Here is an 18,623-nt window from a genome sequence, read left to right as displayed (position 1 = left end):
CATACATGCCAACCCCATGACTTCAGAAAATGTTTTCATGACTGCAAAAGCACAGTTCTGATTTAATGTACTGTTCAGAAATAGAGTAGCAGACATATTGTACAAAGAAAAGGGCAACTCATGTGATAAGGTCAAAAATAGAGAAATTGAGTGATACATGCTCATGATCTTGTGAAATATCTGGACTGAAGATATGTTATTAGAAACAATAAAGAATGGAACTAAATCTGATAGAACTATGGAAATGTTGTGAGAAGGGATGGCCAATTAACACACATACTGCATCTTTTGAAAACAAAAGCTTATGCAACTGCAGTGATGTCCTTTCCGAAATAAATAGGTTAGTTTTAAAATGAGAGAGGACTAACACCAGATGCCCTTCAGGAACAATGCTAAAGAAGTTACAAGTCACCTGGGCTTTGAGAACATTAAGAAACGAGTCAAAGACATTATGTACTAACCTCACATGAATGCCCAAACTGCAGAGACAGCACTCAACTGTTCTGCCTGCCAGGAATACACAATGTCAAATAATTAAAAAGAAAACTTATTGTCTACACAACCTACTGCAATGTAGGAAAGAGCTGGAACAGATATATTTATGGGGAATAATTACAAACTTGATTTGATTGAATACTGCTGCAAATATTTTGAAGTTGCGAAGTTAGAAAATACACTAGTAAGCACTGTAATAACACACACAAGGTCAATCTTTGCAAGATATGGAATACCACACAAAGAAAGGAGTTATAAAGCCCCCACCCAGGTGACTGATAATATTCAGGTTTGACTAATATCAGAATGGTTTAAGTTCTTTCACATGTGTGAAATATGGTCATATATCAAGTCATCTGGGAGCATATCACAGACTCAGTATTCAATGGGGAAATAGTTTAATTAAAACTAGTTAAGTCTGACAATTTTTTAACAGAGGCTAATTATGATTAAACATTCTTATTTGACAAAATGAAAATGAATATGTACAACTTTCCGCAGTTTCTTAATTATTTTGGTGAATCCCTATTTACGCGTTACATCTCCCATATCTTTTGCCGTCCATCCAGCTAGCATTCTGATGTTGTCCTAACTGGCTTTAGCTGCATTAACTATGTGGTCAGTCCAAAAAGTTGGTCATGCTAAGGGGGTGGGGGTATTTTAAAGCAGCTGCTGTAGTAAAAAGTCACAAGAATTATGATAAAAATGTCGACTTTCACCAATTTTATGACCGTTCCTCCTGTCTTTGTTTCACCTGAGTCAACAGAGTCTTGACAGCTTTACTGCCAGGTTCAATTTTCATAGCTGTCAACAAGTCATTTCTGGCACTGTACAAATCCCCTTGCTCCAGATATACTTGTGCCCGCCTATACAAGCCTTTCACATTTTGTGGCTCAATATTTAAAGCTTTTGTACAATTTGCTTTTGCAGCGATGAAATTGTTATATTTCAGCTGGCATGCAGCCATGTTCAAATAGCACTGACAACGCAGAAGTTTGAATTCTGAGCTGAGTGAAGATGGAATTTGACTGTTAGGAGTCATGGAGATTAGATATCTCAGACCCTTGCTGAATCTCTTGAAGGAATACTCAAAATTTCCATTTTGAAATAACTCCACACCTTTTGCCTTGTGGTTCTTAGCTATGGATAATTTTTGCTCCATACCTTGTTTCCAAATACATCTATTTTCAAAACTTTTCAATTCAATTTTTATAACTGAATCATTTAAGTTCTGTATTTTTGAAGTATTGGTATTTACTTCCGAGTCAGCTTCAGAACTTGATAATTTACCAAATTTTACATCAACACTATTCTCCTTCACAAGGACTTCTGTCAAATTATCTTGACTACTGTTACTACTTTTATGAACGATTTGGGAAATCTTGTGACCTTGACCTTGAATTAGGACCCCCGTATCTCCACAATGAGTTCTTAAAGTTTCATGATCTTCAATATTGGACACATGTCTAATTATGGACAAAGTGCATACTTCGCATTCTCTCATTGAGCAAATACATTTATCAATTACTTCTGCCATCTCTGTATCACCTTCTCCAGTCTGCAATGTAACATCAGCTCCAACTGGGTAACCAAGGTCAAGGTTGGACAAAACCTCTGATACTGTCATGGTAACAATACATATTGTTCCAAGATCACTTGGTTTTCTGTAACCTTTACCAGGATGAAGAACTCTCTTTCTAAATGTTCCAAATGAAGTACTCCATTCAACTTGACTGGAATCTTGATCGGTTGAAGTTTTCTCCTTGTAGTCTGATGCAGTGAATGTGTTTCTTGTCATCTCTTCTTCCATGATGAAGGGCTAATGCTGTAATTTAAAGAAATACTTTATCAGATAAGTCTCATAAAATCTCAATATGCATAGATTCATCAAAACTTTCCTTTGTTCTTCCTTAATTTCTGACTAAAATACCTGGTCCATCTTCACTATTATCATGATGATGATTATTATTACAGTATTATTATTGTTTTCATTATTATTTCTACCACTACTATCAAGTGGCAATACCAGTTTGGGATCAAACATAACATTACAATAAGAGACAGTAAGACCAAACAGTACATTTATGATTAAATGTACAGGGACTCTTTCAAAAAATCTTCACAAAGTGACTTTTTTAACAATCATCACATACAAAAGGACTTTTTCAACAATCATCAAATACAATGGGACTTTTAAACAATCATCACATACAGTACGTCAAAGATGAACTATTATTACTTCCATTTGTTTTGATCATTCACAATTGCTATATTTTTAAATTAAGATGCATTGTGACTGCTAAACACATTTCCTATTTTCAATTGCACTTCTTTAAAACTGATTACCCTGATATAAAACATGCAACGTACATGTAAAATTCTGTATAATCAGCACACTTATGTCTTCTTTGTTTTATGAATTCAAATCTTATGTATGTATGTACAGGGGTCAAGTTAGACTTGAATTTTAGGGAGATGTGACTTCAACTTTTGGACAGAACAGGGAAAAGTGTGAGCTCAACAGGGAGTTGTTGTTGTTGTAGGGTTTAACGCCATTTTTCAGCACATGATAGGCTATACAAGGCGGCCAGTATTAATGGTGGAGGAAGAACCCAGGAAATCCCCGGAAAGAACCACCGACCCTCAAGAAGCTACTGGCAAGCTTTCTCACATACCCACATTATCAACAGGGAGAAGTGGACGCGAAGCAAGAAACGATATATATATATATATATATATATATATATATATATATATATATATATATATATATAATGTGTTCTCTTATTTGAATTATGCCCTCTATTTCCCAGTATGCATATTTGCATTTAACATTGGATTTAAGCAATACTTCATTTTCAAGTTGAAAATTAAATAGAAACTACATTGTAATAAATTTTAACAGAGTGTCCAGATTATATTATTATAACTGAAAGTTAGTAAAAATGCTTAATCAACTACCATTCATCAATTTTTTAAAACATTTTCTCAATAATGGCACTTTCAAAGATATCTAAATGTGTTTGAAACAATCCCTGTACCATGTACATGAGGGTCAATGCACACGTGCTTTCAAATCATACTGTTCTTTCTTTATTTGTTGCAGATAAAACATTACCATAACTATTCATATGTAACACACTAAAATGCATAGAATTACAGACATGGCTCCTTTATAGTTGGTATATGAACTAAATTCTTCCTTCCAACCAAATCAACACAAACATGAGTGCATCTGATTTTAGAAGAAGGGATTTTCGTAATGTGTAATCAATCGCTTTGCTTCATTAACAATGGTCCATTGATAGGATTGCAAATTTACGGTTTATTTATTTGTCTATTTGTTTATGTACTTGTATTAATTTCAGGCATCGGTTAAATAGTATCTGCTTCGCTGTTTTTCCCTGTATTTTCACAAATACAAGTCAGAAAACAAATTCGACCTAACAACACTTCTCCATTCTTGTGAATTCCACATTTTTGCATTGTCCCATACATTTCTGACCAACATAATTGCATTTTAAAGTTAATCTTAAATAACATAATACCTAGACTTTACTTTCTATGGATTGTATATTGCTCCCGTAAAGAGGTAAGCTTTCTGACAAGACTCGTCATAATGTAATACTTTTTTAGAGAATTCGCTTTATATGTAAACTAGATGTGACAGATATGCACAGCTAGGTACTTAGGTTTTTGCTGCAGGCAATTTGCACATGCAGCATGGGTTGAGTAAAAAATACCACCATCGGGTGATGCTGTACACTGCAACAAAACCCGAGTACATTTTTGATCACATATACCGGTACATATTGATATAACTCATACACATCTCCGTGACAGAGGGTATGCAGTTGTTTTGAACCAAGATATTTTATTTATCTCAACATTTTTTAAATAATACAATGGAGTCCACATAATATGGTGTTATTTAGGTATAAATCAGTGGAAGGTACTTTTTCAAAGTATTGATGATGAGAATATGGTAGTAATCACCAGAATGGATAGCACAAGTTGGTTTAATTTTGTTTTGTTGCTTAATTCATTCATTCTTCAATTGACTAAACATACTTTGATGTCATCCCATTAATAATATTTCTTATACAGACTGAGAAAACAATAACAAAATGGAGCTCTATTGTTCATCATTTTTATTGTTCGTGTATTTATAATTTAAAGAAATCATGATGCTTTTAATTATGCACACCTTTTCTAATGCAAGTGTTGATGCAAAAGTGTTATAAAATATTGATATTATCACATACACATGTTGGAAGGATGAATCAATATCCATGGATTATTTGTGAATGTAACTGATGCTTTGCAATGCACATACAATAAACAGTGGTTTCACAGGGATTGTATTCCCATAAATTTAAAAGATATGACATGATGGTCTTGCAATTACCTTCAGTTTCTTTGCAACAGTTGTACTATAATTAGACAAAAATGAGACGACTTTTTTAAAGTGATGTAATACAATTATGAATAATATATTTATCCTCTGGAGCTAACAAAAAATAATATCAGACAGAACCCCAAATTTTTATTCCTAATAAATATTTATATAAGGAATATATGGTCTAATACAAGAATTATCGTCCCATCCCATTTTGATGCGGAATGCATCTCTGAATGATGTAATTACCACATTTGTTTACCTTTGTCAACATTGTTGCATACTGACGGAAAAATCCTATCATAATGCTTGTGAGCTGACATGGTACAAATCATCAAGAAAATTCATTTTCACTAATGCTCTCTTTTCCAATAAGTAAGTCCTCATAACAATCCTTACTAAGTACTACACCAACGGGGCAAACGAACTTCCCACCATAACAGGCATCCAGTCAATTGCTCATCATGTGCTAGCATCAAGACTCACACTAGGTAACTGCATTTGTAACACAGATTAAAAGGGTGTATTTGATGATGTTCATGTGAGGGGCTGTCATTGCTGCCCTTCTCATATGGCTCACTGTTATTATAAACCGTGCAGACATAAAAGAAAAACTTTAAAAAATGTATTTTATGCTTAAATAAGCAGTCTCTACATTTTTTCTGATTTATTTCAAGTATTGGTCTTTTCTATCAAATGAAAATAAAACAATTTTACTTTACATTTTTCCACATCTTTTAACTGAATCTGATACTTGACACAATATGATCTCTTTAGTTTTCTTAATTGGTACTGGTACATACTGTCAAAATTAAACTTAAACATAAAACTTTCTCCTTTAATCTCATCCATTGTCCCCATTTATTTCAGTGCCAGAAAAATGAATTATGAAAATGCGTGACAGTACTTTAGTTCCCAGAAACTGTACATTTAAGAGTCAGATGTTCTGCATACCCACACTGTCGCTTAACTTTAAAAGATAGTTCATAACCTAAATCAAATAATTTTGCTAACAAGTAAAATCTTATTTTAAATATCATGATTTTTTCAACTTTTATTATTTTAGCTCTTGAGATGAAATCCCTTCCTAAAACCTACATTATTACTATAATAATTATTACATTATCACTACAATAATATTATTACTACAATAATTATTACATTAGCACTACAATAATATTACTACAATAATTATTACATTATTACAATGCAAGAGAAAGCATTAGAAAATTAACTTGCAGATCTGTATCTTGCTCCCATTTAATGTACACCATTATCTATCACCATTCACTATAATGTACACCCATTATCTATCACCATTCACTATAATGTACACCCATTATCTATCACCATTCACTATAATGTACACCCATTATCTATCACCATTTACTATAATGTACACCCATTATTTATCTCCATTCACTATAATGTACACCCATTATCTATCACCATTCACTATAATGTACACCCATTATCTATCACCATTTACTATAATGTACACCCATTATTTATCACCATTCACTATAATGTACACCCATTATCTATTACCATTCACTATAATGTACACCCATCATCTATCACCATTTACTATAATGTATACTCATTATCTATCACCATTCACTATAATGTACACCCATCATCTATCACCATTTACTATAATGTATACTCATTATCTATCACCATTCACTATAATGTACACCCATTATTTATCACCATTCACTATAATGTACACCCATTATCTATCACAATTCACTATAATGTACACCCATTATCTATTACCATTCACTATAATGTACACCCATCATCTATCACCATTTACCATAATGTACACCCCTTATCTATCACCATTTATCATAATGTACACCCATTATCGCCAGTAGCTTCTCGTGGGTCGGTGGTTCTTTCCAGGGGTTTCCCGGGTTCTTCCTCTACCATTAATACTGGCTGCTATGCATAGCCTATTGAGTGTAGAAAAATGGTGCTAAAACCCACAACAACAAAAACACCCATTATCTATCACCATTTACCATAATATACACCCATCATCTATCACCATTTACTATAATGTACACCCATCATCTATCACCATTTACTATAATGTAGGCCCAACTCTGTCCAAACAGCCTAAGGCTGGCCCTACAAAAGCAATCAGCTGAAATGTATGTCAGTGGAACTTTAAAACACATTTACTTTGCTATGCATATCTTTATTTTTTTAACTCTTGGTATATGATTGTGTCTATATTATTTTGTAATTTTTGTAAATCACTGTAAATTGTAATGACCATCTATAGTGAAGATATTAGCTATGAAATTCTGTTTTAAGATATTAAGAGTGTAGATTGCTAAGTATCTATAAATAGTTGATGTATGCATTTATTATTAATACATGTAATATTAATAATAAAACCCTGTTGACAATTTTGGGGTAATTTCACACTGGCTAGTGTGTCAGGTGGGTTCTTTCATGGTGTGGGATATACACAAAATGTCATGTAGCTCGTAGCAGCAAAATGCATTTTCACCGCCGATGTTCTTGTTGTAACATCACACTGCAGATGTATTTGATGCTGTCTTTAGATATTATTTGACAGGAAACATTTTTTTAGATTATTAATCGCAACTAAAAATTGATCATTGGACTAAAATATTATTCTGGGACTACTGTCAAAGGAGTTCTGGACTATGCCTTTTGACACTGTGACATCAGGACTGTTATCTCATAATACTGTAAGTTCCTCTTAAATTTTTGTTTTATAATTTTGAAAATTATTTGTTAAGTTTTAAAGTTTTGTTTCCTTCTGTTACTCAGTTTATGACCATAGAGTCGTATCAACTTGCTTGTGTCTGGAAAAGGACATCTGAGTTAGTGTAGTCCAACTAAAGCAATTAGATTATAACCTGTGGATTAGTGTTGATTTGTGCTATCAAGAGGGTGAGATATTCTTGTAAATATGGCCTCTAGTTCCCCAGTCAGTTGACCAGGGAACATGCTACACAACATTGTCTGTGCTGGTGGTGTGTGTGTATGCCTTGGATTGTTAATGTAGCTTTAAAAAAAAAATCAGTCATATTGCTACAATGTCTGCAGTGTGGCAGTTTATAGTTTATAGCACTGGGGCATCATGCTGCAGACACGTAGCATGATGTCCCACCCAGTCACATTATCCTGACACCAGGCCGACCAGTCCTAACACTAACCCCTTAATACTGAGTGACAAGTGTGGCAGCTGCAAGTACCATTTTTATATGTCTATGGTATGACTCAGCAGGGTTCAAACCTGTGACCTTCCCCATAGGAGACATATGCTCTAACCACTAAGCCACTGGACTGGTCTGTGCTGGAGGTGTGTGTGTGTGATTTGGATTTTTAAATTAGCTTTAACAATTTTTCAGTCATATCGCTATAATGTCTGCAATTTATGGTATGACTTGGCCGAGGATTGAACCCATGACCTCCCACATCTGAGGTAGATGCTCTAACCACTATGCCACCGGAGCGGTTTGTGCTGGAGGTAAGACAATGCACCAAAACAACATATATATTAGTGTGGATGTCTTACATTGTGGGACAAGATGCAAAGGTGCATCAAAATAAGTTTAATAATATACAAAATCACCGAAAAGGGGGTCATAAAATTGCAAACATGTTGTGGGACAAGATGCAAATTAAGAAGTGCATCAAAATAAGTTTCATAATACACAAAATCACCGAAAAGCACAGGAGTCTGACATTTTATCAATAAAGTAAGGCAAAATCTCTGACAACATGAAATCACCTTATTGATAATATAAATGAACACAAGGAGTGCAACGGTGACCACATCCCTACACTAGATTTGACTTTTCTCATGAGTCTTTTATTGCTTCAGAATCACAAGAAAACTGAAAAACTACACATATACATTCAAAAGACAGTGATGTACCAACGCATAACTCTTAGATGACCATGTCATGAATCCAATTCGGTGAATTAACCTTTATTTTCACCATTACGGTCACAAACCCTTTCTATTAGAATCTACCAGACGGAAGTAGCCCAACTATGAATGTATATGTGTAGCTTTTTAGTCTTCTTATGATTCTGAAGTGATAAAAGACGTGTGAGAAAAGTCAAATTGAGCTGAGGGTTGTGGTCACTGTTGCACTCCTTGTGTTCATTTATATTACCAATAAGGTGATTTCATGTTGTCAGAGATTTTGCTGTACTTTATTGATAAAACGTCAGAGATTTCGACGTACTTTACTGATAAAACGTCTGACTCCTGTGCCAAAAGAGAGGTCATAAACCTGTAAGCATGTCAGAGTATGAGAGAATATATCACTGGCATTTTATATGCAAGTTTAGTAAAATAAGTATTTTTTCAAATAAAATGTAAGGTATCTCTTCCAATAGAGTATATTTATGCAATGGTAAAAGTTGTGTGCTCTAGTACGTCAACCCCCCTATGTCCTACATGGAAGACCTGACGCTGATATTTACATTGTGGGCATCAGGGTCTTACAGCCTAACTAACAGTGCAGTGTAGTGTTGTTTTGATGTCGACTAACATTGTAACGAAAGTAAAATTTTCAGGAATATCTCACACAACTGGCAACTAAATAACGGCGCTTTTCTACAAAGTAAGGTAATAATGTTTTAGACTTTACTTACTCTGATGTCTTTTCTCTAATAAATTCAAATTCTCACAAAAGAAATGTACCTGTTTTCAAGTTTCGTTGGCCTACATTTCAGTTGACTGGAAAGTGATGAAAGCCAGGAATGTTGAAAAGGCATCCATTTGCTAGTGTCATATTTTCATTCCGCCAGGATAAAGACAGCACAGTATTATATGAGTAACAGTGGCGTCACTCGGTGTGGTAGCGCATGGTGTCACCCCAATGGTCCTCCTTCCGTAACAGACCATACAGAATCCTTAGTAATGTCATTTTGGTGTCACCCCCTCTGATGGTGTGACCCAGTGCAGTCCGCACCCCCCGCATCCCCCTAGCAACGCCACTGCTGTGCCTGCTAGTCATGTATTTAACTATGATCGGTTATCCGCTTATGAAAACCAACTAGACCGAGCAGTGTGTGTTTTTGCAATTTTTCATTTTGGTGTCACCCCTCTGAGATGGTGTCACCCAGTGCGGTCCGCACCCCCCGCACCCCCTAGCGACGCCACTGATGAGTAAGTATATTAATTACACATAAATTAGTGGAAGAGTGTCGATATATGCAACCAGGTGAGATATTCCTAAAACTCTGACTACTCATTCTGATGTCAACGACATCGGAACACACTATAAAAGGCCGTTATTTGGATAGTAAGACATAGCACCTACACAAAATCAACATGTGCTATGTAGGACTACACCCCTCACCCCCCGCGAACTCCCAAGATAATGTCAAGTATAAGCCTTCTTGCACATGTGCAAAATCACAAGTCCATTCTTTTGATTCCCTCGTTCCAGTGACTCTAGCCACCCACTATCAATTCAAAACAGATCTAGACATACCTGCATTTACCTATCTACAGAATAGTGAGGACAACGGAAATCAAGCGGTGACGATTACCGGGCTACCACTGTACCAGTAGTACTATTACAGTACCATGAAAAAATAAATAGGTGATCACTGAAAATAACTATCCAACTTAACAAAATTCAGTACAGATATTTTACCCAGCTTCATCAACTGTGTATGTTGTGCTTTCTGCTTCTGTGATTCACTTCATAAAACTGCGAAAACCATCCTTTAGAGTGTTAACAACCAACTTTCCAGCCTGAGAAGGAAGTAGTGAATGACAGTTTAGACTGGTTCAGGTCGTTAAGTGTATAAAAAATATAGGTTTGGATAGATAAAACCATTCTACAAAATGGATTCTAAAGTCGGCTGCTGGTGTGTTGGCAAGATGACTTAGTCATAAAATCGTTAAATAAGCGCCCGATCTTGTGAAAATAATTAAAAGGTTGGTAGTTCATAAGCCAAACAAGTATTTGGGACAATTTTCTCTTTCCGGTCCAAAAGTAAAATTTGTTAATAAAAACATGTTCCATGATCGTCGACAAAATCTCGTCATTCTTGAAGTCAAAGATTTTCAGAGGAAACTACTTTTAATTTGTAATTTGCTGGTTTGTGATGCTTCCACGTGATATACTACTGTGTTATATAACTATATACTAATAATACATTAGCGTCACTAGAGACCAAATGTATTAGAATATGCAGCATTTTACAGTAACTTTTACGTTTTTCAGTTGACGTATGGTTAGTCCGACAATGTAAGATGTATCACATGTTATTTATGTTTTAGTGCTACGTCTTACTGCCTGTATAACGGCATTGTGTAGGGTGTTCCGATGTCGGTTAACATTGGAATGAGTAGTCAAAGTTTAAAGAATATCTCACACACTTGACAGTCCATAGACACTCTTCCACAAATTATGTGTAATTAATACACATACTGTGCTGTCCTTATCCTGGTGGAATCAAAATCTAACACTTGCAGACGGACGCATTTTTTTGTTCTGTTGACATAAATTTGAACATATTGAAATACGATGGTAGTTGAGGGATTCCAAAGTATTTTCAAGTTGGCGATATGTTTCTTGAACAAAACTAAACAGTACTTACTGTTCCTATAGGCACTACAGGCGTAATATATTTTGTATTTGTTTCATTAAAGAATACTACTTCAGCTTAACCTGATTTCAACATTCCCAGGTTCCATCACTTTCCAGCCAACTGAAATTTAGGCCAACAAAACAGGAAAACAGGTCAATATGCTTGTGTGAGAATTTGAATTTAATAGAGAAAAAAAATAAAAGTAAGTAAAGTCTGACTAATACACTATAACTTTAACTTGTAGAAAAGCTATGATATCAGCTGCCAAATGTGTGAGACATTCCTGAAAAGTTGACTTTCATTACGATGTCAGTCGACACAGAAACATACTACACAGTGCCGTCATGTAGGCAGTAAGACCTCATTGCCCAAAACATAAATGTTAAAGATGATGTCTTACATTGTAGACTAGACGTACAGCCTGAATACACCTTCCCATTTGTTTGTACCTCCTTATCGATTTTAATAGTGGAATTCTTTAATGTGATAAAAAGATCACAGAATTGATCAGTTCATTCACTAGTTTATAATTTCTCACCTGACTGTGACCAAAGTGGCTCTGACACTGGCATCCTCTGCACTTTTCATGCTTAACAAAATTTCCATACTAACATGGCGCCATATTGCGTACACTTTGGGTGAGTATCTTTTCCTCACACAACATTGTGACATAGTTCATCCTATTCAGTAACTGCCAGATAATTCCGTAAATTATCATAATATTGAGAGCTTAGAGTTTTATCTATTTGTACACATGAATATATAAATTACACTACTTGTTAAATCCACATGAAATGCAAATTTGTGGTTGTCATTCTGTTCCATTGCTTGAATTGACATTTTAAATATCAAAAGCAGATGACTTAGTATTTTCCTTCTATGTACATGCATGTTTAGTCATGCATACACCCTTCGCTGAAAATGGACTTGTCCACGAACTGGAAATAACTGGCAAGCATGGTCATCTTTTACATTGAAAACTTCTGTTTCGAGTGAAACATGCAGACAATAAGGGTGATAGGGCTTTCATGGGCATAATCAGGTTTTAAATTATAGATCATTAAACGAACTAAGTTCTGTGCTTCATCTCATTTGTGCTTTTTGTTTTTTTAATTTTTAGGGGGATACAAACAAATGGCAAGTTATATTCAGACTATAGTTCTACAATGCAATTGGGGCCCTGAGTGACCAAGTGGTCTAAAGTGCTGACTGTTACAGATCTCTGCCATCTCACCTAAGTCTATGTAGGTTTGAGTTTTAGGGTTCGACCAATGTGGATGTGTGGGAAAGCTTGCCAGTAGCTTCTCGTGGGTTGGTGGTTCTTTCCGGTGTTTTCCCTGGTTCTTCATCATTTATGCTGGCCGCCATATATAGCCTATCTTGTGCTGGAATATGGCATTAAACCTTACAACAACAACAACAACAGTGCAAGACAACTCTCCTGATATTCATGTTTTTTTTAAGTCTTCTAAATAACGGTGATGTGTAATGTGTTCCGAGGTCGACTAACATCGGAATTCAAAGTCAGATTTTTAGGAATATTTCACACACATGCAAGCATCAAGGACTGTGCAGTATATAACTGAATTCTTCAAAATTGTATTGGATGTACTGTAGCTACTCATGACAAAATTTGTCAACATGCATCCTGATAAAACTGTTTATCTAATTCTTCAAAGTAGTTCTCAGACATGTTCTGTAGTAAAAGTAGTCATGCATGTGTTCAGTTTAGACTATTTCAGTAATAGGTGGCTTGTTTTTTAGAATTTGATTACAAATACCTTTAGATGGCAATTATTCACTTTATTTGGATCCTCATTCATCCATATTCCCTTGGAAGGTCGTTCTTTATACACCCCTGCGAAACACATGTGGCTAAACTCAATGTTAAAGTACATGATCCAGTGCAAACTGGATTGACTGTCACATGCTGTGGTGCCACAGTGAAAGTTATGCCCATTGGAGAAAAAAAATATTGCACTACCCCAGTATTGTGAAAGTTAGAACCAAACATGCTCTTTTCTTGATCCAGTTTAGTACATGGCCACAATTGTAGAAGTCAACAGAGATCAATAATTTTTGTCTGGAAGTTTCTTTATGACAATTAAGGTGCAGAATATACACTAATCAGGATTGAAAATAGATTTTGGTTAAACTGTCTTGATATTAAATTTTAAAACAACAATTAATATTTAATTTAAGATGAGTAAGTGGCCCTGTATGTCCACGAGAGGTGTCACTGGGATTTTAAAACTTAAGAGTCCATGACTCTTATTTTGGTAAAAATTTGAGTCCCAGCAGCAATAGTTGCAGTCCCCTTCCAGAAGCATATTGGGCATACCTGAAGTGGCTAATTGTCAAGATTAGAAGAACCATTGGTTGCCATTGAGTTTAATTTTTCAAATTCTTTACACCACTGACATATAGCTCTTATTTGTCCATCATAGTGAGACTGAATTTTGTGAGTCCAAGGAAAGGTCTTATCCCAAACACTCAGCCAGGCATCACACACTTTCTTACACTTGGCTGCTGTTCCGTCCAAACTATCAGTTTTAGTAAATTTAGCACTTTTCTGAACCTCATTACAATTTTCATCAATTTGCTGTTTAACCCCAAAATACTTATCCAAAATTGCAATGACATTTGTCTAAGTCTCGATGTGTCTTGAGTTTGAGGTCACATTCACTACTTATTCTACTTCACTCAGAAACAAACACAATAATGAAAGCTAAAGTTGTTCATTTGATGTACTGTTATAATGACCACATGTACATCTCTGGTTCTTTCTGCTTCTTAGCTCAGTCATTGTAAATAACAGCATATTTTCCCAACACTCAGCAGCTAGTCAAAGTCATTGAACTTGCCATCCAGCTATTGCATCATGTTCTTTTGATGTGCTCTTATAATGACATCATGTATATCTGGAGGCCTTTTGGCTACCAAATTCTGGCATTATAAATATCAGCATAGCAAAAATGATCAACTGATCAACAGATTTTCCCACTCAGCAGGTGGCTGAAGCAGGAATGGCAAGCCTTCAAATTTGCCACCCAGCAAGCGTATGGAGGACTGCTGTGTATGCGATTTTCTACATCCAAGATATATAAAAAATCTGTCTCAATATGCATGATTAAGCATTTCCAAGACCTCTGACCACACTGACATACAATTTAGCCATGGCCAACCTCAGGTTACATCCTTGCCAAGACTTCAAACCGATCCCAAGAATATCAAGACCACGAAACAAATGACACAATGACAATTATCAATGTCAGTGATTCCTCCAGGATTGAAAAGGGCATGGTAATTATCCAAACAGGGTAACTTTTACTCAATATATAATTCTTGAAAGGGCACCTTAGTTCATTGTTAAGTTTTGTTCTTCTACTTGTTTATTAATCATAATTATGACAATTATGATTAATAACAAGATCAACAATTTATGGTGGAATAAGTTGCTCTTTTGAGGATGATGTGTGCATTTAAAAGTGCCCATAATATTATTGCTATTATTGTTATTGTTGTAAAAGTAGGAAATTATGAGAGTAGTTGACTTATAAAGTTAAAAAGAATCGTGTTTCATATGTATTCCACCCGAACAGTTTCAGAAGAAAAATCCGTGATACAGTATTACACAGTGTTGATTTCCATCATTCCTTACCAGAAGATACATGTGGCAGTATTGCTCTGAAATGAAATTAAATGCATGGTTATGTACATGCACAAATTTAAAATCCTAATAATAGCATTAGTATTCATCAATTACAGTGACTGAGTGACATGAGAAATATCTGGGTTTTATATGGGGTTTTGTTGTTGTTGTTTTTTCTTCATGTGTCCTTCAAGTTTTTGGGATGTACTATTATTTAATTTATTGAGGGGCAGGATTTGTAGGTTTACTTATTTTTTCTATGTAGTTTTAACAAAGAATGCTGTATCCAATCAGTAGCAGTTGGTGTACCCATCAATTTCATCCCTTCAAGAATATAATCCATCAGTGAACAACAGAAGTTAGCAATTAAACTGAACTAAATTTATTGACAAAATTATGATGTGGTGATATTATAATGATTCTAAGATTAATCTTTCTTTCGCTATCTGTGATAGTTGCAATCAAAGTTTTCAGATTTTATTTTCAACAAATGAGAAACATGGTGCAGAAATGGATTTCAGTGATGTCACATGTTGTTTTTGTCACTGTGCTTTTATGAGATTGTGATTCTGCATGACACGTGTCATTCTTTCCAATCAGCATTACAGCATATTCATTTCCCATTGAATGTGATGGCAGCCACTGAATTTCTTGTTTCCAACCATCATTGGATTTTATTATAGTGTGGTTGGTTTGATTTTAGTATTTTGACATTGGTATGCTTATAGACATCTCAGTAAACTGTAAAAAGTCAAAACGACCCAGTTTTATACCACTTGAGTAATCCAACCATGATCAGTTAAGATCTTCAATCCTGTCCAAATTACTTTTCAACATACATTGTATAGACTCTTATCCATTTTGACAACTTTAAGTACTGAAGCAGAATACACCTTGCAGAGAGAATCAGAGTAATGTTTATTGTTTTATACTGATTGGGATCTTTAGTGACCCAACCATAATTAATTAACATTATCAATCCTTTGAGAATAGTTTCTGTTCATACATAGCATAATCCACCTCAACAAACTTAAAACAATGACGCCAGCCAACAATTCCAACAGGATCAAATGGTGAATTGGCAACTACATTGTCTTGCGTTTTTAGGCCAATTCATTTATGTGATTAAAGGCAGTGTTACCATACATGTACTACACTGGTAGCAGAATATATAAAAAATGGGGGGAAACATTTCGCTAATAATTTTATGCACATGGGAGATTTCAGTGAGTGGTGAGAGAGTTGGGAGAAAAACCTGTGTGGGAGGTGGGAGGTTTCTCTTGTATTATATAGTATGAATCATAGTATTTATCTGCAAAATGATGGTCATAAAAGATGTTTCATGTTACATGTAGAATGTATTCTTGCATTAACTATTTCCCTTTATTTTTTAGATGATGCATTCTATTACATCAGAATTATAAAAGTAACAAAGACAATATAAAGTCAGTGATGCATACAGTACATATACTTTATAGGTAAGGAGCACCTGATGAAAGTATGTTTGCCAAATTGAAGGAAAAGATTCAAAAGGAGGGAGGAAATGTCAGTGAAACAGAAAGAAATTTGTCATCAACACCTGTACATGGAATGAACAGGAGAACAAGTTTGTCTGGTAAGAAAACATCATATCACCCTCTGCCTTCTGTTGTCTGTAATATTCTCTTTTTCTCATTTATCTAGAATTGTCTCACCTTAATGAAAAGATGAAAAAGGCCTCACAAAAGGTTGACCTCAAAAGTTGGGAACAATGTGGTAAAAGTACTATTTTGAAATTATGCAAGATGGTCTTTATCAGGGGCTGGAGTTTCTTGAGAGGACCTTTCAGGGGTGGGGTGGGGTGGATCACTATACCATACTTTCATGGAGGAGTGAAAGATGTACTTTTCTTTCCTGTACTTTCTGAGAAAAGGTGGGGATTATGTGATCCTTCCTGTCAGTTTGTGCTGCATGCATGCTTGAGTAATTTCATGTCATTTTTTTTACTGAGTATTGTTCATATGTTTAAGTAATTTAAGGTGTAATCCTTGTCAGTATGTACTGCATATATGCTTGAGTAATTTCATGTGTCTTTCTGTCAGCATGTACTGCATGCATGCTTGAGTAATTTCATGTGTCTTCCTTCCTGTCAGTTTGTACTGCATGCATGCTTGAATAATTTCATGTGTGATTCTGCTTGGTTATGTGTGCTGCATGCATGTTTGAGTAATTTAAGGTGTAATCCTTGTCATTATGTACTGCATGCATGCTTGAGTAATTTCATGTGTCTTCCTTCCTGTCAGTTTGTACTGCATGCATGCTTGAGTAATTTCATGTGTGATCCTGCTTGGTTATGTGTGCTGCATGCATGTTTGAGTAATTTAAGGTGTAATCCTTGTCATTATGTACTGCATGCATGCTTGAGTAATTTCATGTGTCTTCCTTCTTGTCAGTATGTACTGCATGCATACTTAAGTAATTTCATGTGTGATCCTGCTTGTCTCTGTGTACTGCATGCATGCTTGAGTAATTTAACCTGATATTCCTTGCCTGTTTGTGATGCATGCTTGCTACAATAAGTTAATGTGTGGTCCAACTTGCATGCTTCAGTAATTTCATTATTCCCAATACTCTGTGTGTGTGTGTGTGTGTTGGCAGGGGCATCATTGAATGTTCAAGCTACTGGTACATATAATATAAAGAATGTTGACATGCTGATCTATATCTATCCTATAGTCGATAATTTTGTTATAGTCATGCACCATGGATGGGGGGAGGGGACAGCTAAATAAATAGTGTTACTAATGTTTGTATATCTGTCTTTTTATCTACATGCTACATGTTCCTAAACATGCATTTGTGTTTTTAAATCACTGACATGTTTACATACAGGTACTCAATAAAAAATTGATGAATTTAAGTAAACATTTAGTGTACTATTTACATACAGGTACCCAATAAAGAATCAATGAATCTAAATAAATATTTAGAGTACTATTTACATTATCAATAAATTTAGTCGTTCATGATTTTCAACTTTTTGTATCACCACTTCGTTGGCCTAAGTGGTTAGAATGTCCACCTTGGATGCAGGAGGTCATGGGTTTGAACCCTGGCCAAGTCATTCCAAGAGTTATTTTTTGAAAATGGTACTGGCAACTGCCTCGCTTGGCACTCAACATTAAGATGTTGTGTTAGGACTGGTTGTCCTGGTGTCAGGATAATGTGACTGGGTGCGCCATGATGCCCCAGTGCTAGACATCACTATAAACAGCCACACTGCAGACATCATAGTCACATGACTGAAAAATTGTTAAAGCTATGTTAAAAACCCAAATCACACACACACACACAACTTTTCTATCCACATTGGATGATTAATGGTTCCTTTTGTAATTTGTAGCAGCACTAAAATGTCTGTTACTGTTTCAGCTCATAAAATCTAGAAGGGCCTGTTAGTTGCACTTGTTAAATTTCTTTCTCAAAACATAC

General features: G+C 35.2%; 2 protein-coding genes across 4 annotated transcripts in view; one reads left to right on the top strand and one right to left on the bottom strand.

The window, feature by feature from the left end:
• Positions 1–876: 876 nt before the first annotated feature.
• LOC149779887 (uncharacterized) lies at positions 877–10,681 on the bottom strand. 3 transcript variants are annotated; one of them, XM_089936569.1, is made up of 2 exons: positions 10,558–10,681; positions 877–2,320 (listed from the first exon to the last, which is right to left on the bottom strand). In XM_089936569.1, exon 2 carries the CDS (start codon positions 2,303–2,305, stop codon positions 1,220–1,222), a length of 1,086 nt encoding a protein of 361 aa, XP_089792695.1. In that variant the 5' UTR covers positions 2,306–2,320; positions 10,558–10,681; the 3' UTR covers positions 877–1,219. The 3 variants fall into 3 exon arrangements, with proteins under 3 accessions (XP_089792695.1, XP_089792697.1, XP_089792696.1); XM_089936571.1 differs by lacking the exon at positions 10,558–10,681 and adding an exon at positions 10,393–10,500; XM_089936570.1 differs by lacking the exon at positions 10,558–10,681 and adding an exon at positions 5,294–5,516.
• Positions 10,682–10,754: 73 nt separating this feature from the next.
• LOC149779885 (uncharacterized) overlaps positions 10,755–18,623 on the top strand; it is a 71,483-nt gene continuing 63,614 nt past the window's right edge. Inside the window, exons 1-2 of the mRNA XM_089936568.1 lie at positions 10,755–10,844; positions 16,631–16,767. Of these exons, the coding sequence (XP_089792694.1) occupies positions 16,653–16,767 (115 nt within the window). The 5' untranslated portion in view covers positions 10,755–10,844; positions 16,631–16,652. The remainder of the gene's footprint in view (positions 10,845–16,630; positions 16,768–18,623) is intronic.

The sequence above is a fragment of the Sinohyriopsis cumingii genome, chromosome 16 (assembly GCF_028554795.1).
Source record: "Sinohyriopsis cumingii isolate HCF-2022 chromosome 16, ASM2855479v2, whole genome shotgun sequence".
NCBI lineage: Eukaryota > Metazoa > Mollusca > Bivalvia > Unionida > Unionidae > Sinohyriopsis > Sinohyriopsis cumingii.
The sequence above is the reverse complement of the archived record's forward strand: the minus strand, read 5'-3'. Positions and strand labels throughout refer to the sequence as shown.